Genomic DNA, 25,794 nt, shown 5'->3' with positions numbered 1-25,794 from the left:
GCTAATTATCACCTTCGTGCGTCTCCAAGAGAATTGCGTCTAATCCTTCCTGTGTTCGCCAAATCTGCTCGTTCTCGCGCTGCGCTTAGATGCCCGATAAATTCGCGTTGTTAGGGACGCAAACAAAAGAGAGGAACGAGACACGACGACGACGGTAGAAGCGTGAGAGCAACGCGATTAAGGGTAGCCTTTAATTAATTGTCAGAATGAGTGACGGGGGCCGGTAATTATTGGACCATGATTATTAGCCGGTTCTCTCATCAAGCCAAAACAACCGCCGCGTAAAGACGAGGCATTCACAACTGGGAGCGCTTATGCAAGGAGGGATTAACTTCTTAGAAGGGAACCAACTAAAAGTAAAGCGTCGTGCCAGGATTATAGCAAAAAGGCAAGACGTGGTAGTCTGCTACGTGTCGAGTATCTTCTATTGGAATTCAAAAAGTAACAGTTTCTAATTATCATTTTATGTATAAGCATGCATAAGAGGAAGATGGACTTTATTATTTTTTTAAGCAATGAATGATTTTTTTCGAAATGGCTTGAAGATCGAAAGTAATATATCGAAAATATATTATAATTAAATTATAATTAAATAATATATTTCAAGGTATAATAAGTAATTTTTTTGTGTTATAAATAATTTTTTATGAGTTATGTCGCAATGTAATTTAACGCTAGAATATATCAATTGTTTCTATTTGATCGCTATTGAAATATTATTCAGATTTTCGTAAAATTTCGCGAAAGGAAGCTAAAGTGAAAGAATTCTAATAAAAGGTCATTTCGTAGCTGAATTAACGATCCTGGCACGCATGCGTTTTCGAGATACATACCTTCGCATTAAATCAACGAGTTCGAGGCAATTATGCATAATTTCAGTATCGCGCACTCGCATCCGACTAACATGAATTCGACGAAAGGAAGAGCGGCGAGGTCCAAATTAAACGGTGCGAGAAAGACCCGGAGGCCTCTTCGAAGACGATAAGATAGAGGGAGAAGCTATGTAAAATATCAAACCCAACTTTCGGCTATACATAACAAAAATTGGAGGCATAGATTAAAGAGCCGCGCAACACGTCACTCAAATGTCAATACTAATGGAGCTTAAAATAAATGATAATGATTCACGAAGCTTAGTTTTATTCGAGAAACTGCTTAGCAAAATGTTAGGTTGACAAACGACAGATAAACATATATGCGACTATTTTAATATTTCGTCGCTATAAAATTAGTCCTACTTTTAATAAATTAATAATAATTTTCGATATGGAAAATGATAGTGGATTTTTCGTTTGTAATCGGTATAGTAATAATAATAATTTTCATAGTCGAAGCTATAAAAAAAAATACAGTATGTTAAAAAAATGTTATTCTTGATTGCAAGTTTTAAACGGCGTAACTACAAACGCGAAAGAAAAATTATTGAATTAAACAATTACAAATGATTCTGAATTCAAGATATATCAGTGATTTTTTTAATCTAAAAATCATGACAATTTTTTTTTAACATATGTATTTTTATGATTTTTATTACGAAATAAAATCATTGTTATTTACAAACAAAATACTTCAGTTTTTATATTGAAAATTAAATTTATTAAAGATAGAATATTAAAATAAACATACACATATAGGTTTAAAGTATTAAGTTTGTCAAATTTATGTTTATTTGGAACCTAACATTTTACTAACTTTTCAAATAAAACTAATATTAGATGAATAGTTTTTGAGACGATTAATCTATTGCATGCACGCGTAATGTTATATAAAAATCAATTATCAATATTACTTTTTTTTAAATATACATCGCATGTTGCTCTATCTCTAATAAAAGGTCTGAAGAAACTTGAGTAATAACAACACGGTTTTCAACAATCGTTTCGTTCATGCAACGAAATGCATTGAAGCATTGTGCACCTTCCGGTTTTCTAGCTGACACGAAGGACGCACGCGTTCGCCTGAAGGAGAGAAAGCCGCAGTGATCGGGGTCTCGTAAAGACAGCGAAATTCGTCATAAAACTGTCAATTATCAACCGTCGATCTTTAACATCGACAATTATAGCTTTAAATATGCGCATAAGAAACGGAGACATCGTCTTTCTTTCACCACAGCTTTTCGAAAGTAGTCGCTCGCCGACGATTTCCCGACGACGATGTTCTTTCGCAATCGTTTAATATTAATGGAGCGCGGGATTATCGCATCGTTACATACACTTTACCGCCGAGATTGCATTGATCACGTATCGATAATCGGAGAGATTTCCATTTTGGCCAAGGCTGGATTTAATCGCGAGAGATCGGGACCTCTGTAAAGGGACCGGAGAATTGTTTTTCGAAATATTAAGCTAATGATGATAACTATATATAAGATAAAAAATAAGATTAATCTTTCTTTTTCTGTGTCCTGCATTTGTATATAATACCATTTATTTCTAAATTTCGCAGATTACCAAACAATTACACACATGGATGAATTATTCCACAATAATGTGTTTCCAAAATTCTACAATACTAATCTACATTTATTGCTCACACTTTTGTATCGCGTTTTAATTAAAACTGCCGCGGTTATGATTATGATTACGAAACACATCCCGGACATGAAGCATCTCTCGCACGGAGAAACTTACATGTCATTTGTCCATTAAGGTAGCACGTGTCTTTCTGCCAGCATAATAGCTGCATCTAATAGCGCTTCCTATTAAGATACAAATCATTTTACTCGAGGGACTGCTTTTGGGAAGGGAATATCTCGCGGTGTGTCGCGAGAGAAACGTCGGCGTTCCGGCGTGTGAAAGTTTCCAAGCGAAGATATATGTTTATCTGCAATGCACGGACGGGGCAGTCTCCTTCGCTGGACATTTTGTGTAGATACGCCCGCTGGCCATCCTTCCTAGCTATGCCTGGTAGGCAAGGCGACGTCCCCGATAAGCTGCCTTTCACGCGAGAACGTAAAGGGTATGTCCCACCGAATATAAAACGAATATAATAACACATCGAGTTTTATAGGATCGAGATTCAACGCTGATTATAATTAAGCGGATTGTTTATTGTGTAAAACAAATTTACGATTTAGAAAAAAATAATTATGACGGAATCATTAATTTAATAAAATCATGAGTCTTTAAAAAATCTGCGAGATTCTATCTATAATTTGAAAGACTTGTGCAATAAGTATATGCTGAAAAATAATCTCAAAAATCAATGTTTGTATCACATATTTCGAGGAATTTTATTTCATCGAGTCACTCGAGGACGTACGATATTGCGTAGTGTCTTGTACCGTCGTTTTCGGCAAAATGTGTGATTATTATCTGTATTACTATCATTTACATCGAGGTAAACCACCTCGTGTCCGATTCGGTGGAATGCCAGCTTAAAGCTTCATTTACTCGCGTAGGCGAAGCTCTCGCCGCGTAGGACATGTCGTGTGGGCAATTTCTCTCGCCGCAGCCTTGACTACCTACAAGCCGCCGGTAGTGATCAACAACAATCTTCTTTTTAGTGCGTGTCAAGTCGCGATTGGCGTGTACGATATGTGCTTAATGTCTCAAGTATCATATTACTTAAAATATACAGAGATTTTTTTCTCTCCAAACTGAATGAATCAGAGATAGTACGATAGAATATCATGTATATAACGCGTGCTTTACGTAATACAATAATCTTATCTGCAATATATAATTTTTTTAATTTGTAATATATCATATATTAATTTTCTCAGTTTAGCAATGTAATATAATTAATAGTATTAATATTCTAATTCTAATAATGTTACATATCTCCGAGATACAAGTTATACTTGTTAGTATAAATAAATTACTAATTTCGTCATATGAAGCAAGATTTCATGGTGATAAAACGTCGCCTCTGCAATTGCGCACTTATAAAGATACATGAAATTTTTTTTTTTAAAATCATAGAAAAGAAAGTAAAATCGTATTGATTGACCTCAAAGACGCTGATACGAGCGAGTGCGAGACGAGACGTAAAGTATGTTACGCAATAAAATTATGCTGCGTTTCGCCACAAATCACCGTGTGACAAAAATAAACGCGGGACGATCTTTTGTTCGTTGGTGCGTAACGGTTGATAAACGTTATCTAAGAATCTGTATATGTCGTTGTCGCTCGTAAAGCGAGAGAGATACGAGTAATATTTTTTGAAGCACAGCTTCTCAAATCAGAATATGTATATACACGAATTAAAATACTTTATCAACATTTGCATATTATCTTAATTTTTGTAGAAAAAGACACCGATTGCTTATTTATTTTATATTATCTTTAATATTATTTGCAACATTATCGCGTATAATTATTCAAATGACCGATTGAAAACCGTATTATTTTTCGCAAAGAGGAGATGATGTTAGCCTAGAGTTTTTGAGAACCTTTATTTTAAAATAAAGAACCTGTCGGTGTGCCGCTGCCACGGTTCTTGCCCTCCGATTACTTGATTTACTTTCATTACGCAATCGTCCCATCCGCACATTATTATTATTATTGATGACATATATAAGAACGATGATTTTTAGCGGGAAAGAGAAACGGAAAAGAATGCACGCGATTCGGATAATTAATAATTCCGGCTTTCGATGGCGTAACGCCGCGTTTTTTCTTGTTGAAAGCACGTTCGAGAAACTCAGCAATCCGAATTCAAATTTTGGTACATGTAAATGCATAAAGCATGCGAAAATAATTCGCACATTCATATCTTATTATTATTGTATGTATATGTTTGCAACATCAGCAATTTGTCCAAAGTCAGTTTCAGCTTTCGTTTATTTGCGCGCTGTTATCGTTCACGAGGATACGATGTCGTTATTGGGAGGAAGTGAAATCGCGCTTTCGTATCGCGCGCGAACAAAAATTAATTAAAGAATTATTTAATTGATTCGATATGACCCGATTTCTCCTATAGCGCTATCGACATGATTATTAATATTGATTATCAATATTGCGACCTGCTAGCGTGTGAACATTCGTTAAGACTGCCGCATCATATTATGCATTAAAGACATATTGCATTAGAAATCAATGTCGATAAGAAAATGTGTACTCGGGAATCTCGGGATATAATTATTATATATACACACACATAAATATATACACGTACGAAGATATCTTCGTGTAGAAAAACTATTCTTATTATTAATTTTGCTCTATAAATTTCAGAGTCTTAAAACGAGTCAAAGATAAATTAACGAATGTCATTAAAATGGGAATTTTTTTAATTAATTCGTCTTATTTTATTTAATAATTTAATACATATATACATATATACATATATATAAGTTTTCAATACTATATATTTATTAAAGTAATATTTGCTATTGATACACATCTTTCGATAATTTTTTCCACAAAAATTCTCTAATATACTTTAGTCTCAAAATTTTAGTGTGATTCAACTTTTACAATTTGATTGTCGCAGAATTGCTAAAGTGTTTCCATCGCGATTACAACAGCGAGTTGGCTTTGATCATTAACTATCGGCGCGCTCGGAACGCAATAAAATTCGAACGCTTAAATCCCGCAGCTCACAGGTGCAACAGCAATATTTCTAACGTGATTTCTAACGGATGCGTCGCGAGATTTACTTCGCGTGACGACGCCTAACATGAAACTCGAAGGCTTGACTCACTATAGAGATGGTCATATTCCAGCCACGCTCCAGTTACTAATCGGTCAAATATGTATTTTCGATAAAAATCTACACATCGATCAGGTTTTACTCTGATAGGCGTGTGTGAGCTTCCGAGATTCCATTGCAAATTAATACTGCGGCATAATTTTATAATTTACGATTTAATTATATACATTTATATATAATTTCAGGATATATTTTTTATTATAGCAACGTCCATACTGTGTGTGGTTAATAGAAGTTGTTTAATATTATAAGATGTAATATATTCCCGTTCTATTAATTTTGTGACATTCTTTATAATTAACTTTAATAGGAATAAAATTGCGATAACATTTATGTGTGTGTAGGAATCAAAATTTTTTTATTCTCATGGATTTTTCTGATTGATATTTCGCATAGAAGCATGCGTACGATGCAACCATAGCATTAGAAAATATGCCAGAAATATCATTACGATCGCCAATCGGGCTTTATGTGCGAGATTTCTAATCACGCAGTCCAGCATGCGCTCAATCGGCACTCGTCCATACGCGAGAGAAATTCATTTCACGTACGTTCACATCGATAATGGCCGTGTCTCAGTTCATCGGCGATTTTTACACGCGTTATTCAGTGTTTTAATTCGATGCAGACGATAATTGATCGAACGCACTCAACGACGATTCGTATAACATGTCGATGTCATAATCATATAGAAAGTTCTCGGCTGGAGAACGAACAAGAAACGAGATAACTCAGACGAACCCCAGTCTCTCTCTCATTGAACTTTCGTACGAACTTTCAGATATTCGAATCCAGATAGATGTTGCCGTTTCGATGTCCCTGCCTTATCTAGTACATATTGCGCGCAGAAGCAAAATTAATTTATAGTCTTTTAAATTATCATTCGATTCTAAAGAAACGTCAAACGTTAAATTATTTCAAGACATAAACGCGTATCGCGGTTAAATCTTATTCTTAAGCCCTGCCCTGGCTTTGAGAATTGCGGACGACGTAATCCTTGTTCGCATGCGTTACCTCGGAATTTTGCGACCGAGCAATCTATTTTAATTGGTGCGCGCGCGAACGACGAGCTACTCCTTCCGTGACGCTTATCGTTGGCCATTAAAACGTACACTCGATAATTGAAGTCGTTTCTTCGTTCCCATTCTAAACGCATTGCTTTTAATTACCGATCACGCTTCCGGCACTCGTCCATACTTCGTGGCCTGTCGAGACTCGGTATATAACTGTCAGGCTGTCGAACCACTTTTTTCACATTAGTTTATAAGGACAGTTTCTTTCGTGAAATTTCAAGATCAATTTTTTTATAGATACAATTTGATGGCAGGCACCTGTAACTTTTTATTTAAATTCTCGATGTCAGAGATCTTTTAACTACTAAGCCTCGAATTAAATTTTCCTTCATACAAAATATACTTAAAAAATCAATCGACAAAGATAATAATTCACATTTATTGACATTTTATATTTCGCAATAATACTTTTATTTTTTCATATAATTAGTTAATTGAATAATATTTTAAAATTAGATTTTTCTACCATTCTATCATTACGCAAAAATGTAAGTATACCTTGCATATTATCTTCTTCGAAATCTTCTAAAATGATGACTTCGTCAATTATTTATTGTGATATATGAGCGTAAGCGTCGAATCGCACGAGACAAGATGTTTGATTCGAATCGAGAGTCCGATCGATCGCTGCCGCAACTTTCTACGTCGCGACGGCCGCAAACGGCGGAATGCGCCTGCAGCGTTTTGTACCGAGGTTGCCCACCTACTTTCGATCTAAGGCACGTCGCGCGTGAATTCGGCAACTTCTGTGTACCTGTATGTACGGAGTAAATTTCGGTCATCGAACACTCTCGAGTTGGGCGGGGATATCGATGGTACCTGCGGGGTTCCACTCTCATAACAAGCCGAATCTCTCGGCGCTACTCGAGAAGGACTTTCTTTTTCGCACGGGGTCCGCGACCTGAATCCGCCCGACGAATCTCTTCTTTTTTTTTCTTTTTTTTTTCTCATGCCTCCATATCGCTTCCTTTGCCGAGCCGGATCAAACGCGACGCTTCTCCGCTTCATTTCTGCGCGATTAATTAAATTTGGAACAAGCTCGAGACTGCGATATCTCTTCCTCAACATACAGATTTGATCGATGACTACCGGTAACTTTGATCATAGCCATTCAAGATTGAAATACGTAATTTAGAAAGTGATCGATTCTTTTTGTGAAATCGCATATTTAAAAAATATTCATCACGAAAACACAACATTGGCTTTACATATATTTTGTTATAAATTAATCTTAGATCCCGCAAAGTATAATTTTCACGGACGCGTAATGCAAATAATAATTAGCCTCGTGTGTGCACGCGAATTAAATAAAATAGATAGAAAAGCACTGTCGCAAGAGACACTAAAAACACCTATTTCCATTCCTCCTATTTACATCGCGGCGTTGCAGGGGGAGAAGAGAGAAAAAGAGAGAAAAAGCACCGTATCGTGAGATTACGAGCGAATTACGTTAACGGGCGGAAAGGTACTTTTTCATATATCCTCGATCATTTGCATGCATTAAACGCGCGACGTAAATGCGCCCGGCGGGCGGCCGGAAGGATCGACGTTACCGGAGGCAGCACCTACGGGGGACAGTCACGACGTCGCGTCGTCCTCCTCCCGGCTCGTGACACGTAAAGGGGCAATTACTAGAGCGCGCAGGATGCGTGGACACGCATTTCACATGCAAACATATGCCGCTGTCTTGCAGTAATTAAACGATCCCGGGGAGCGTTTCGAAGGTGCGCGCGCCGTCTCGTCGTTCGCGTTACGACTCGTGCGTGGAACACGATGACAAAGTTAAATAATTAGTCGAAGGAATGCACGATCACGCATTTGGGAATCACGTAACGTACGCGAAACGTGTTCATCGAAGAATCGACAAGACGTGAGGATTCAACGTACGTGGCGAGCATCGAAAAATCGAGTCTCTCTCGAATTGAAAATGCGAGACGAGGCGATAAAGCAAAATCCTGAAGAATTCTAATTTTAAAATCAAATGAGTGTGGAATAAAAATTGAGGAAATTTCAAAACAATAAGATTTTGAAGATAGAGAGTCTCCGGTGTTTCTCTCCTGAATCTCGCCTCCTCTTTCGAAACTTTGCGTCAAATATTTTGCATTTTCTTTTTTTCCCCTGCTAGATTTCTTTTTTTTCGGAGTTTTGAACATCCTTTTTGGCACCACTCGATTTTCGTTTCGAAAGATACGTCGGGGGCCCGTAATTACCGGATGCCTTTTGCGCCTATTTGGCCGGCGCACTCTGTAATCTCGTACGCATTACGCCGGCACACGATGATCGCGATCACGATCGTGAACGCGCGTATATATACAGCACCTGCACGCCTTATCGCGAACAGATGGCTTAACGTTACGATTCCTGATTAATTAAAGCTCCCGAGAAGTGGACGGCGGGTATCCGCGCGATGCGCGCTCTTTAATGAGCTAAAGTACTGCTCGATACACTGATTCAGTAGCTATGACCACGTGCGATATATTACTCTCGCGCATCTATACCTATCTGCTTAATAATTCGTCCTCTTTCTCTCACTCTGGATTCTTCCCTCTGTCTCTCCCGCATATCTCTTTTCCTTCTTTCTCATTACTCGCAGCTTCTTTCATCTCCCTATTTCACCCTGCATGTTCTCTCTCGTTTTACCCTCCTCATGGCCTCGGCCTTCCTTCTTCGTTCCTCCTTCCGACAAGGAAATCCGCGAGTAAGAGAGAGGGAACGGCATCCGAAGGATCTCAGCGTCAATTAAGCAAGAGTTGCGAGACAGGCCTAGACGTATACCTACTCGCACAATCTGCATTTATCTCGACGAGAATTACAAGAGCCGTTTGCTATCTACCGCGCCGTGGCACGTACGGCAGGGAGTACGAAAAGTCAGTCCGTGAGTTAGCCCCGTTCGTTTCGCGCTCGCGATCTCGTCTCTTCGTGCGTTCCGACAGGAGTCACGGAAGAGCGAGCGGGCGCGAAACTGGTTAATGTTCGCGGTAAGGAAAATTAGTCTCGCGGCACGTCGAAAGTGCGACGTTGTTTCGTTAGGAAATGCGTCGATTTCGTCTTGATTGCGCTATTAACACTTTAAGCGACTGTGACAGCGCATTGCGATGCCGCAACATTTCTACATCGTACTGTTAATGTTAGAAGAAACGATGAAAAATTTTACACTTTATTTCAGATGAGAAATTGAGTCGAGAATTCAGAGAAGAAAAAATATATTTTTTTTAAAGGAGAATAATTTGTGCACGATTGTGCAAAAGTAAAAATATTTTTTGCAAATCTAGATTCATCGATGGTACCTCGATCTATCGATCGGCAGGAATTTCTTTCATTTGCCACACGGTAAAAAACATCGCTCAGCCAAATATTCTGCGTACAGGAGTTCTTTTGCGAATCTTTCCGAAATTTAAGTATTTTGCATCCGTAATTTCTGCAACCGCCGGGTAACATCTTTAGGGATGGTCGGATATACCAGTTTTGATGCTCGGTCGAGGGGAGTGCGCACTCCCCAGGGGTCAGGGATCAGAGCCAAGTCGAAAGTCGACTCGCTACGGTGCGGCGCGAGGCAACGAGGTTTTCACCCGCGCCCCATTGTTCGATCATTATTACCGCGATCGAACCGCGGATCTAGCCGTGCGGCATCAGGGGACGCTGCTCGCTGATATATGGGATAGATCGGGGGTGAGATAATATCGGATTGTGCAGGTTGCACCGCCGAGGCCAGTCATCGTGATAGGATTTTCACGCTACGGCGCCGCGCATCGTAACGTTATTACTTTCGTGCAAAATGTGAAAGTCGGAATACACACCATTGTGTGGGGCCCGGCAAATTCAGATAGCGGGGGGTCCCCGTGTGTACAACGCATGGTGTGCCTTTGTTTCCCATCATACGTATAGAGCGAGTATCGTGATTTTTCGCCGCCTTCCCTCTCTTCCCTCGAGGATAAATGGTGTACGTTTCGCCATCGGACTAGCTTGTTAAATCAATACCGGTCTGCACGTACGAAACGCACGCGAAAACTACATTACGCGGAATTGTGTATAAAAATATCGTTCACCCATCGTGAATTTTCGCGCTACGAGCCGCTGCGCCTAGATGAAAAAATGGTTTTGAATTCATTACGTAAGGATCAAGCGAGTAATATTATGTGTCATTCTTTACAGCGCTTTTCAGAATATATATTTATCATGATATAAAATTTTATAATTATTATATTTTATGACAATTTAAGTAATCTAGAAATAGATTATTGCTGGCACTCTCTCTCTATACTATTTTCTAGTTAGCCTCTATAGATGCTTTGAAATGGCTTAGAAATGAATTATAGTAGCGCTCGTTGCAACTACATGTCGGTTGCAAAACCGACAGAACGACACGTTGGTCCAACATCGTCGATTATCCGATAGAACGTAGCATGCCGTTTAACGATACCTCGACGGCATGTTTGAAATATTTAGACCGGCTTTTATTACACACGCACACACACACACACACACACATATATATCGGGATAAGGTCTCTCGTAGTTTCGCAGCGCAACCGGTACCGGTTGTCCCTCCCGAGCTCGAGGGCGCAACGGTTAAATTCCAGCGTGGCGGAATATCTCCCCGCGAAATCCTCGAGCGAAGGGAGACTCGGCTCCTTAACCGATCGCGGAGAACGTGAGAGGGAGACCCTGAGTGAGACCTTCCGGGAAATTGGATTGGCATTTTATTCTTTACGAGCGGAGTCACCGTGGTTCCACAAGGTATAGAACCTTCCTGTCGCGGTTATACAGGGTGGAACATTGGTCTCTGCGGATGATGGAGCACGTGGTTATATCACTGAGCGAGAAAATTAAATCTTGGAACACTTGCATCTCTTTTGTTTTGCAGAAGATTAAGTATATGTTTATTCGTTGCATCTGTAAGGTGCATGCTGTAAAAATATTCTACCTGAATTTTGTTTATAAAATTATTATGATTATATACTTTTTTCTTTTTAGACGAAGCATAAATTGCATTTAATAAATGCACAGAAATATTGTTGAATAACGGAAAACATAATTATATCTAGTAGTTCCTTATTTTCTCTAGTAATTCTATTTATATCGTTTTTCTAAGATGATTCTATTTAACGTTGAACGCGTTCCGCAGAAAGTCGGATGCCACTCACGTTTAGTTACACGCTATTTTCAGCTAGGAAAAATGTTACCCGAGCATTAAACGTTACTGTCGGAAGACGAAATGCGTGGTTGTACAAGGTGAAATATTGCTATCACGAGGAAGAGCATACTATAATACAGAGTGAGACATTGCTATTGAAAGAGGAGATACGCGCCCTCTCATTTCGCAAATCCAGGAATGTAATAAACGACTCTCGGCTTGGTATCATTTCCGATCTAGCGAGAACTCCCGGTCTTTATTTTGCACACGCGAATCTCCACGATTTAAATGCGGCGAATATTTCCGTTATGAGTGCGGAACGAGCGCGGAGCTAATCTCTAATGACAGTTCTCTTGCGAAAGATGTTTTTTCGATTAATAAAATGCACACAGCATTGCATAAATTGCATACACGACATCGACGAGAGGAAGGGGGAAAGAAAGAGAGAGCTCGTCTCGGTTCCATCTATTTCATAAATAAATAAGCGCGAGAAAAAAAATGAAAGAAAAGAAACGAACCACCCAACGTGACGCGGCCGCAATCGGATCGAATCGGATTGTCTGCGCACTCGCTCTTTCAGGATTTTTGTACGGCGCGTTTGCACCAGGAAGTACATGATTTGTGCCGACAATCGCGACACGTGGGCGTATGTATATCGCTCGGGAATACAGTCCGGGTTCGATTCGAGTTCCTCGAAGATAGCCGGGGCAGCTGATACAGCTGCCTTGCCTGCCTCTGTCCTAGACGAGCGAACGAGCGAGGCGAGCTATCGCGAACGAGAGACGGCAGACGGAGAATCGTTCTTCCTATCCTTCCAAGTTCGATGACTCTCGGCGATGATCATCGCGAGGGGGCAAACGTCCTCCTTCCTCCTGCCCTCCCGGTTCCCTGTTCTCTATACTTGAGTCCCTTCGCGCTTCGTCGCCTCCTGCGAGCCTCCTTCTCTTCCTTCTCTTCCTCCGTTTCCTTGCTCCCTTCTCCCCGTTTTCTTCGTCTTTCACCCGCGGGTACCCTACGCTCGAGTTATCATAACCGCCGCCATCCGTCATGCATCACTTGCCACTTTGTGCCCCGGAGAATCCTCTCGCCGCGGCACGACAATCGCGCGCGAAACCGCCGAAGAACCGATGACGCTGATGATGCTGAGCGAATGGTGAGATATTGCCATGTGTTATCGCGAAATTTCTCTCTCGCGCGATTGCGCAAAAATAATCACTGAAAAAAAAATCAGCTGTCTTTCTGTTTACACATGTACTATTCTAAGCGATAATGATTTATTTTTCAAGATTTTATAAAAATTGTACAATTTGTACATTTAACATAATGTAATCTATACATTATTATATATCAACTTCACGAAAAAAAAATATTAACTACTACAGCTAAATTTTAGGTGTTTCTATATTACACTTGAAATTTAATTACCATATCTAAAATTTAGTTATAATAATTAATTTTTTTCCATGTTACAAAATAAATTACAAATTGCGAGTTTGATCAAAATTAAAAACATCTTGATATCATTAATATCAACAATGTTGCATTGTTTTCAGCGGTATATATAAGCTTTACATTGTGAAATAAACTTTGCTATGCAATATTATCATAGAATATTGTTTTGCATTGATTCGTGCAATTAATATTAGTATTACGCGTTCGTCATCCTTCAAAGAATAAAATTGCGTACGTATCACCATAAAATAACTATGAGCTGCGTGAATTTCAGAATACATTGTCGGAGGTGAAACTGTGAGAAACATGCTCTGTTTTTCTCTCTGATCTGACTACGATATCGATCAATCTGGTCCCTGTTGTTTCACCATCGCGTCACACGCCCGGAAGTGAAACGTTGAAGCTTTTCCATTTCAAGAAACGCAAATAGTGTATTCACGCGTCTGTGAATATTTAAAAATATCTAAACTATCATTTACACTTGTATTCTCTAATCAGTCAATTATTTCTTGTTACGCAAATTATAATTTCAATCCTTTTTATCAAGCAAAGATATAGTAAAATCTAAATCGTCGCGTTTTTTGTAGATCTGATATCGATGATATCGGAAGAATATCATTTGGTCGGCTGAACGATCGTGAATGTAATTTCGCTCATTTGCCTTGCATATATTTTTTCCGAATATTAATTCGTGCGAGCAATTCTAGATTCTGGTACTTTATTTTCAGTTTAATCGCGCGAGATACGAGAGAGAGACACACGCGGAAAAGCAGTTTTTCAAGCTATCGCTTCCATGCTCGTTGAATACAAGATACATTAATAAAAGCGACCTTACTCGTTTACCTTAACGACGTAGTGTCCCGCGACTTTTCTCGGACACTTTTCGCGCTCTCTTACTCAATCTTGGATTAGCGGTACTACCGGTCGATCGACATGGTCGTGTGTGCAGGTTGGGCACCTGCTCCTGTATACCGGTGGTGAATGGAAGAACTTACTTTGGAAAGACGCGTTCCGAATCGTCTCTTCTTCTGTTTCTCTATCTTTCTCTCACTCCTTTTCTCTCCGCATCCCGACTAACACGGGAGGTTAAACCACGTCTAACTGTAAGATAACCGGCCTGCCCAGATCATTCGCCCAACTCGCGTGCGTTTACCCTCCTCTTGTTCCATTATCTTGAAGTCTCGTTGCACTCTTCTCGTTCATCAATGGTCTCGCGGATCACCGTTCTTCCTCGTGAGATATTAGAAAGTTATCAAATAAAGGTATGTTTTTTCTTTTACGGATGTGATTCAAGAAAAAATGTGGCGTATTACATAAATTGAAAATTGATATTATTATTTATATACTAGAACAGAACTCATTGTCAGCTGATAACTGTCAAAAATTATTAATCGAGTTTAAAGAACTATAACACTTTATTTAAAACATATTAAATTTTAAAATAATATGTTTTAAATAATATGTTGTATTTCTTTAAACTCGATTAAAATTTTTGACAGTTATCAGCTGATTTCTGTCAAGAAATATTAATCGCGGATAAGGCATTATAACATATTATTTACAACATATTATGGTTTTAATATTTTTAACATAATATTATTTTAAAATTTAATTCACAAATTAACACTTTATTAATATTTTTTGACATACGCGGAAAACCGACAACGATGTCAATAACATGCCTTTTTAGAAAGGGAATATTTACATTGGTTATTCCTTTAATTGCCGAAAGCGATAAGATAAACGAAACATTTTCGTACAATCCGTATTTGTAGGAATAATTTTTCATTAATTAGAGATCATCATGGATGAGAAGAAGTTGATCCATAAAATATGCTTCCCATGAAAAATATATTAATTAGATATATCAGGTGTTAATGCGTTTTTTTTACCCACAACAGGCCTTATCGAAAAAAATTTAAGGCGGGTTGTGCAACATATTTGCAAATTGATCACACTTATTAACGTTTAATTACACCCTTAATTGTGCGTTTTTTTTTTTACATAGAAGCGACCTTATCGAAGAGAATTTAAGGCGGGTTGTGCAACATATTTGCAAATTGATTATACTTATTAAACGTTTAATTACACCCTTAATCGTCATATGCAAAGCGCCAGCGAATTAGTATGCAAAAGCGTACTTTTTACACAGGTTTTAAGGAAAGTAGAACAGGTTTGCAAAGTGGTTCTCTTAATTGACTATCTGATCATCTTACAGAGTACTTAAATCTGATTCATAACATTGTATAAATATTGCATCCGCGCTTAATATATATATATATATATATATATATATATATATATATTTTTATCTCTGCGTGCCAGTTCTGTTCGTTTCAAGAAGTATTGTTTTATTCTCACATCTTAACAATTTTTAAAAATTTCATTTATTGTTTAATTAGTTACTAGAACAACATAAGCGCGCGCTACGCGCGCGCCATTCTTCGATTTTATATAAAAAGAATGATATTTTTATATAAAGTTTGTTTAAACTTGATTAATATTTTTTGACAGAAATCAGCTGACTAAAGCGTTAATTTGTTAATTAAATTTTAAAATAATAGTATGTAATAAAAATTATAAAGTAATAATATGTTTTAAATAAAATGTTATAGTACTTTAAACTCGATTAATATTTTTTCACAGAAATCAGTTAATAACTGTCAAAAGATATTAATCGAGTTTAAAAATACTATAACATTTTATTTAAAACATTATTTTATAATTTTTATTACTAATTATTCTTTTAAAATTTAATTAACAAATTAACATTTTAATCAGCTAATTTCTATCAAAAAATACTAATAAATCGTTAATTTGCTAATTAAATTTTAAAATAATAGGTTATAAAAATTTAAATGGAAATATGTTGTAAATAATATGTTATAATGCCTTATCTGCGATTAATATTTTTTGATAGAAAGCACCTGATAACTGTCAAAAATATTAATCGAGTTTAAGGAAAATTATAACATATTATTTAAAACATATTATTTTAATTTTTATAACACATTCTTATTTTAAAATTTAATTAGTAAACAAATTAACGCTTTAATCAGCTGATTTCTGTCAAAAAATACTAATAAAGCGTTAGTTAAATTTTAAAATAATATGACATAAAAAGTAAAATAATGATATGTTATAAATAAAATGTTATAGTACTTTTTAAACTCGATTAATATTTTTTGACAGTTATATCAGCTGATTTCTGTATCATTCTTTTTAACATAAAATTGCAGAATAACGCGCGCTTGTGTTGTTCTAGTCCTTTTCTAAAAAAAAACATGTTAAATCGATTCCCGCAATTATTGTTGCGTTCCACAATCATCGCGAGGATCAGCAGTTTGACAGTTTATCCAAAATTAAATTAAATTAAATAATAATATATGTTTTAATATTTTAAATTGGATTAATATTTTTGACAGTTATGAGCTGCTTTTTTCAAAAAATATTAATCGCGGACAAATAAGTTTATATTAAAAGAATATATTATAACATACTCGTATAATATTATTTACATATCTACAACATATTATTATAATTAAAATTATAATATTTTGTAAGTAATAAACACAGAGGATTTTATCTTAAAATATGTACATTTATGTTTATGCATATATATGAATATGTATGTACATTTATGTTTATGCATATATATGAATATGTATGTACATTTATGATTATGCATATATATGAATATGTATGTACATTTATGTTTATGCATATATATGAATATGTATGTACATTTATGTTTATGCATATATATGAATATGTATGTACATTTATGATTATGCATATATATGAATATGTATGTACATTTATGTTTATGCATATATATGAATATGTATGTACATTTATGTTTATGCATATATATGAATATGTATGTACATTTATGATTATGCATATATATGAATATGTATGTACATTTATGATTATGCATATATATGAATATGTATGTACATTTATGATTATGCATATATATGAATATGTATGTACATTTATGTTTATGCATATATATGAATATGTATGTACATTTATGTTTATGCATATATATGAATATGTATGTACATTTATGTTTATGCATATATATGAATATGTATGTACATTTATGATTATGCATATATATGAATATGTATGTACATTTATGATTATGCATATATATGAATATGTATGTACATTTATGTTTATGCATATATATGAATATGTATGTACATTTATGTTTATGCATATATATGAATATGTATGTACATTTATGTTTATGCATATATATGAATATGTATGTACATTTATGTTTATGCATATATATGAATATGTATGTACATTTATGATTATGCATATATATGAATATGTATGTACATTTATGATTATGCATATATATGAATATGTATGTACATTTATGTTTATGCATATATATGAATATGTATGTACATTTATGTTTATGCATATATATGAATATGTATGTACATTTATGTTTATGCATATATATGAATATGTATGTACATTTATGTTTATGCATATATATGAATATGTATGTACATTTATGATTATGCATATATATGAATATGTATGTACATTTATGATTATGCATATATATGAATATGTATGTACATTTGTGTTTATGCATATATATGAATATGTATGTACATTTGTGTTTATGCATATATATGAATATGTATGTACATTTATGTTTATGCATATATATGAATATGTATGTACATTTGTGTTTATGCATATATATGAATATGTATGTACATTTGTGTTTATGCATATATATGAATATGTATGTACATTTGTGTTTATGCATATATATGAATATGTATGTACATTTGTGTTTATGCATATATATGAATATGTATGTACATTTGTGTTTATGCATATATATGAATATGTATGTACATTTGTGTTTATGCATATATATGAATATGTATGTACATTTGTGTTTATGCATATATATGAATATGTATGTACATTTATGATTATGCATATATATGAATATGTATGTACATTTATGATTATGCATATATATGAATATGTATGTACATTTATGATTATGCATATATATGAATATGTATGTACATTTATGATTATGCATATATATGAATATGTATGTACATTTATGATTATGCATATATATGAATATGTATGTACATTTATGATTATGCATATATATGAATATGTATGTACATTTATGATTATGCATATATATGAATATGTATGTACATTTATGTTTATGCATATATATGAATATGTATGTACATTTATGTTTATGCATATATATGAATATGTATGTACATTTATGTTTATGCATATATATGAATATGTATGTACATTTATGTTTATGCATATATATGAATATGTATGTACATTTATGTTTATGCATATATATGAATATGTATGTACATTTATGTTTATGCATATATATGAATATGTATGTACATTTATGTTTATGCATATATATGAATATGTATGTACATTTATGTTTATGCATATATATGAATATGTATGTACATTTATGTTTATGCATATATATGAATATGTATGTACATTTATGTTTATGCATATATATGAATATGTATGTACATTTATGTTTATGCATATATATGAATATGTATGTACATTTATGTTTATGCATATATATGAATATGTATGTACATTTATGTTTATGCATATATATGAATATGTATGTACATTTATGTTTATGCATATATATGAATATGTATGTACATTTATGTTTATGCATATATATGAATATGTATGTACATTTATGTTTATGCATATATATGAATATGTATGTACATTTATGTTTATGCATATATATGAATATGTATGTACATTTATGTTTATGCATATATATGAATATGTATGTACATTTATGTTTATGCATATATATGAATATGTATGTACATTTATGTTTATGCATATATATGAATATGTATGTACATTTATGTTTATGCATATATATGAATATGTATGTACATTTATGTTTATGCATATATATGAATATGTATGTACATTTATGATTATTGAAACTATTGGAATAATCCCAGCTCATTTGCTTTAATAACATAATTTTTTAAATATGACACATATAGGTAATATGAGATTTTTAAATAATCGTGCTGGAGTTAATTTTTTAATCTAAATACATATGTTCTTGCCCAAATAAAAATATGCTATAAAAACTAAAATAATAATGTTATAAATAATATGTTATAATACTTTAAACTCGAATAATATTTTTTAACAGAAATCAGCTGATAAATGTCAAAAAGTTTTAATCGAGTTTAAAGTACTATAACATTTTATTTAAAGCATATTATTTTATAAATTTTATTACATATTCTTATTTTAAAATTAATTAACAAATAAATCAGTTTTAATCAGCTGATTTCTGTCAAAAATATTAATTGCGGATAAAGTATTATAACATATTATATTACTTAAAATATATTATTATAATTATAATATGTTGTAAATAAAATCATGTTATAATATATGTATAGTTTGTCCGCGATTAATATTTTTTGACGCAGAAATCAGCTGATAACTGTGAAAAAATATTAATCCTAGATAAAGCATTATAATTTATTATTTTCAACATATTACTATTTTAATTTTTATAATTTATTATTATTTTAAATTTTAATTAGCCAATTTACGCTTTATTAATATTTTCGACATACATCAGCTGATTAAAGCGTTAATTTGCTAAATAAATTTTAAAATAATATGTTATGAAAATTAAAATAATATGTTTTAAATAAAATGTTATAGGACTTTAAACTCGATTAATATTTTTTGACAGTTATCAGCTGATTTCTGTATAATTCTTTTTAACATAAATAAAATTGAGGAATAGTGCGCGCGTTGCGCGAGCTTGTGTTGTTCTAGGCCTTTTTTAAAAAAGGCATGTCAAGTCAATTCTCGCAAGTTTATATATATATATATATATATATAATCTGTACTGTGAAATTTTAATTTTAAGCTAATGGATCGAGTGTTCCTTTTTTTTGCGAAAATTCTTGTCGCTGAAAGAAGAGACGTCAAACAATTTCCAAATTTTTCGGAAAATAGATTTTTTTTCAACTTTATTTTCATCTCTGTGCACAGTGTATTTCGAAACAATCTGTAATATATACGCGAAAAGATATAGCAGCGTTAAATTAATCATTTATGAGATATTGACGCTAAATTGAGAATAAAATAGTCCATTGATTTTAAAATGGAATCGCGCATAATTCTGTATTCGCAAGCTGCCTAAAAGTTGCCTCTTTTTTGTGATGTTGATTAGCTGCCTCAATATGCATTGTAAATTATATTCATAGCATCGAGGCTGTCATTGCGAGGGTTAGCAGTTTGACAGTTTGTCCAAAATAAAATAAAATAAAATAATAATATGTTTTAATATTTTAAATTCGATTTATATTTTTGACAGTTATTAGCTGATTTCTGCGTCAAAAAATATTAATGGCGGATAAAGTATACATATATTATAACTATATATTATAACATATTATTTTATTTACAATATATTATTATAATTAAAATAATAATATATTTTAAGTAATATAATATATTATAATACTTTTTATTTTATTTTATTTTATTTTGGACAAACTGTCAAACATACTGCTAACTCTCGCGATGACAGCTGCTCGATGCTATGAATATAATGCACAACGCGAATCGAGACAGCCAATTAGTATCGCAGAAAAGCGACAACAATGTCAATAACATGCCTTTTTTTAGAAAGGGATATTGCTATCTATTTATCTCTGTCACATTCCTATTAAATATGTAATCTTCATGTTTTGTTAAAAAATTATTATGCTAGAACATTAGTTTGTTAATTCATTTATAAACTTTTTGCAAACATGCAGTTTCTGTCTAGGTAATATCTTACTTGAATATATTATACTTTAGAAAAATATACCTACTGTAACTTGTTCAGCTATTGTTTACATAAAAATTCTGATTCTTGAATTTATGATACATTCGCGGATTCCAATTAAGATGCCGCAGTATCTTTCAATGGGATTCAGGCAAACATGTTGGATAATTGGTCCCCTCTTTCTGATCTTCTCCAGATACAAGATGAATGGCGAATCGTGCTGCACTCCATAGAGACGCTAGATCGGCATAGAAATGGGCAGCAGCAGCTCCCATCAATACTGCGCGTCCAATGGACCGTCACAGGAAATTGGCAGACGCGGGTGGACACAGTCCTTCCCTCGGGAGCTTGCGAGACATCATCCTCAACAGCCGGCGGGACTCAAGGTCCTACCGGAGCCGCCCAATCAACGGTTACGGGCCACCAATAATGGCAGCATCATTCACAACGGGGGAACCATAAGCGGCCGCAGGCCGCCGGCCCTCACGCTTCCGCACGACCTTAATAAGGTAAGGATTCGCGGCGGCTTTTCAAGTCGCGCTGATGACGTGGCTTGCCATGCTGCTCTCGTGTGCGAGAATACAAGTCGTCGCTCAATTCGTTGCACTTGCCTTGAAATTTGTCTTCAGGGGCACGACTTTTTGTGTCGATTAATAATTTTCATTGTTAGCAGTAATTAACGGTAGTGACTGTAGCGCTCGTAGTAATAGTAATGACAGCATAATAATGGCAATAAATTAGAGTTAATTGCGCGGAAAATTTTTGCCTAGTTATATATTTTGGTACATTACATTATATCTGATTCTTCGTACACACAATTTTTAGTTATCCACGGCTGATCCTGAGGCTGAATTCATTTCTGTTTGAAATGTATTGTCGTGTTCGTATAATTCATTCACACTCTGCTTCGAGAGCGAAATATCTATTCCATCAGAATGCCCCTACGAAAAGATTTGCATGCGATACAGACCGTTCTGATTCGGCGAGTAAAAATATTTTGGAACGTTTGAGAATTGAATGCGCATCTGATATAATTGACCAACTTTTAAAAGAGACGCAGGATAAAAAAAGATATTAGTCTTATAAAATTTTATTGCAATTTTATCAATCTATATTTTTAATTTATATCTATTAGGTTTAATAAATATATATTTGTATGCTTGAGATATTTATTATTTAGGTTGCTGTGTAAATTGCAGCCGAAAATATGAAACGACGAAAAGCATAATGAATTTTCTGCTCCGAATCTTCGACGTGAAAGTCCGCGCGCACTCCACAAAATCATCTCTGTGTCCGAAAAGTTATATACCTTTTTTTTTATTCCCACTAATGCTTTAATTAAATTTCCTGCTTTTTATGTCTCGGACAGTCAGTCCTCCTTCTGTCTTCGAAGAAGCTTGTTTCCGTCGTCTAGAATTCTCATGCAGGTAATGCAGGCAATCAGAATTCGTACGTGTCTTATGCACGGGTGCCATGCGCCGCGTAATAACCCGGTTAAGAATATTCTACAGAATAACTTTTTACATCGCGAATTCGGGAAATGTATCACGCGACCTTCATTGAACTTTTTGTGCCAACGGTCACACAAAGACGACAGTTTCTCATCCGCTTTATTACAGGGAGAGGAAGGAGGAGGAGCCCCCCTCTCTATAGAGCATTTATTATTATTACGCGCATCAGACGGAAGTCGCGCACGTTTTGTAAATCAACACAATGTTCTAAGAATAAACGCGTGTAACACTTTACCGCGTGCTACCTTTATGTAATACTTAAGAGAGAAAGAATATTCTTTGAACCCGTTTAATATACATAATATAAGTCTGCGCTGTATAGAGTCCGCGGTAATAATGTATCGATATTTAAAATTTTAAAAGGAGCCAAAAATTCATCGCTTGTATATTTCGATACTACACTGTTTGCAGATTATTTTTCTATCTTAAACACACACTCACACACACATACGAGCGTACAAATTCTTTTATTTAATATACGAAATATAAGTATGCGGACCCTGTATGGCGCATATTCATATTACGTATATTAAATAAAAAAATTTGAATACTGGTATGTTTATGATATAAAAATAATCTGCAAGCAATATATTATCGAAATATAAAAGCAATTAAATTTTTGGCTCTGTTTAAAATATTAAAAATCGATACATTATAGCCGCGGACCCTATAAAATGCAGACTTATATTATATGTATAAAATGAAAAAGTTTGTAGGCTCGAATCTGTGCGGTATAAAAATAATCTGTATACAGTGTCCTATTAAAAAAAACAAGCGATGAATTTTTGGCTCTGTTTATAATATTAAAAATCGATATAGAGATTGGAGCGTACAGTTTTAACAAACTTGATATAAAAATATCATTCTATATTATATAAAATCGACGAATGGTGCGTGTTTGTATTGTTCTAGTCTAGTATAGAAAATAAATGAAAGACTTATACATATAACAAAATTAAGTGAAAAATAGAGAATTTAAATTATAATTTTTTAAAAAGTTAGGATTTCGTTCTCTCTTGCTTTTCAGCCAGGAATATTCCGCAGCCGCAGTACTTCGGCGTCGAATATCGGCGCCTCACGCGGGCGCAAGATCGATCACCGATGCTGCAACTATCGGAGCGAATTAGGCTGCTGCATGGAGAACGAGATGCAGGAGCTCAAGAGGTTTGGCAGCGAGCCCGATCTGCGATATTCACCGATGGGGCGGGAAGCGGTGCGTTGCAACGCGAAACAACAGCATCAGCACGCGATGGAGCATCGGCATTGCGGAAACGGGCATTATCCCGAGCGAGACTGCAAGGAACGAGAGAGCCGGTACAGGAACAAGAAGAAGTACAAGGCACCAGCGCCGCCGTTGAACGGCGTCGTCGATAGATCGTCCCCCGATCCCTACAGGTAGAGAAATGCTATCGCGTTGTATATCTTTTTTTTTTCTCGAGTATTTTTATTATTCTTCGACAACATTAATTTATAATTTGAGAGAGATATTCTAAAGCTTTTCTAGAATTAATAATATCTCGAATTCTCTTTTAAAATTAAATTAAAAATTTTTTTTAATTATATTTTTTTTCTATATTCTTAATATTTTCTAACAATATTAATAATTTTTTATATTGATCGAAAATATCGGTATCACATTTCGAAATGTAGAAATTTTGCCTACAGATATACAGAATCTGGTCAAGATCGTCAGAGTGGTTGTCGCGGCGAAGAGGAAGTTCAGCCACCGCCGAGGCGGTCGCGCCTCTTCAAGACGCGAGCGGAAACGAAGAGGGCACAGGTCAACTGGTTGTCCTCATCTTCATTGTCGCAGACTCACGTCGGGGAACGTTGTGAGAATAACAGCGGCGGTGGTGGATTGGAGAACGAGCGACAGTGGCGGGGTGAGGACCGTCGTGCTGTCAACAAGGAGAACAGGCTGGTCTGGCGCGATCTCCATCAGAATCGTTGGTGCCGGGATGAGCAGAGGCGTTCTTCGCGGATCTTTGATGGCAAGAACACGTTGCAAAGAAGCATGAGCAGTCCAGAGTTCCAGGCGGAGTTACTGCAGGTAGCCAGGAAGGTGCGCAACAAGCTCCACTGTGGCGGTAGGTCCTCGTCGGTAGCAGAGTCCGCGAATCTGATGGAGCGCAACAGCGATATCGAACGAAGTTTTAAAGCGTCGAAAGTCGAAGAGACGAAGAGGCCGGAAAAACGATCGGCGAAGAACGAGGAGAGTTCCCGCAATGAATGTACGATCGAAAACAGGATCGTCGAGGAGAGGCGGCTGATCGATCGCTGTAATCGATCGGAAAACAAGCTCAACATGTACGAGGAACGCAAAGAAAACGCTCGCGATCTTGGAAAAACCAAGAACTACGTGGAGGAAAGGCAAACGGAAGCCGTATCAGGTGGAAAGAGACGGATCGTCGAGAAATTGGCGACATTTGACGAATCATCTACGGTGCATCCAAAGGATCCTCCTCGGAAAAATCCGAAAGATCGTGTGGACGCAGTGAAATATTCTTCGGCGGAGAGATTTTCGTCGGAGAAACAACGGAAAGATCTACTCGAGGATTATCAACGGGCAAAGAGCGTGGCCAAGAACCGGAAGTATGAGAACACGGCGGAGCCGGCGAGAACCAGATCGGAGAGTCCGGTGAGACCCTACGTCAGGGCGACGGATCCTCGCGGGCAAGGTTCCGGGAGGGAGAGTACGCCCGAGCGAACGAGCGAGGCCAAAGAGAAAGGAAAGGAGAGAGATTCCGATCGTAGATGGCGGAAGAGCGACGCTAGGAATACTGATGGCGCACCGGACGAGAAGAGATGGCCCTGCGAACCTGTTCCCGCGACGGTGGAGAAGAAGGACGCGAAATCCAAAGAGAAGCTCGTGAGGAAACCAGAAGCCAAGGAAGTTGTACGCGAGAAAAATTGGCACGTGTAAGTTGCTCTCGCATCTCAGATCGATTTATCTCTCTCGCGAGTCGCGGATACGCGTGTACACCTAAGCCATTCTAATTATTTCTCTTATCAATGCATGTCTCGTGCGAGCGCGCGATATGAATAGGGGAGCAATTAATTTTCTGATGGCGACGATAAC

General features: G+C 35.6%; 1 protein-coding gene across 5 annotated transcripts in view; it reads left to right on the top strand.

Annotated features, from left to right (window-relative positions):
* LOC145934017 (uncharacterized) overlaps window positions 1-25,794 on the top strand; it is a 103,547-nt gene that overhangs the window by 66,818 nt on the left and 10,935 nt on the right. For 3 of the 5 annotated variants that reach the window (XM_083034161.1, XM_083034158.1, XM_083034159.1), the window contains 3 exons: window positions 21,401-21,713; window positions 23,743-24,110; window positions 24,366-25,634. In XM_083034161.1, coding sequence (XP_082890287.1) covers window positions 21,459-21,713; window positions 23,743-24,110; window positions 24,366-25,634 — 1,892 coding nt within the window. In that variant the 5' untranslated portion in view covers window positions 21,401-21,458. The remainder of the gene's footprint in view (window positions 1-21,400; window positions 21,714-23,742; window positions 24,111-24,365; window positions 25,635-25,794) is intronic. The other 2 variants (XM_083034160.1, XM_083034162.1) reach the window with 1 other exon arrangement.

This window comes from Prenolepis imparis, unplaced genomic scaffold (assembly GCF_030444845.1).
Source record: "Prenolepis imparis isolate NDT839.2.m4 unplaced genomic scaffold, iyPreImpa1.0 SCAF_3, whole genome shotgun sequence".
Taxonomy (NCBI): Eukaryota; Metazoa; Arthropoda; class Insecta; order Hymenoptera; family Formicidae; genus Prenolepis; species Prenolepis imparis.
Note: the sequence above shows the minus strand (reverse complement) of the source record. Positions and strands in the feature narration are given on the sequence as shown.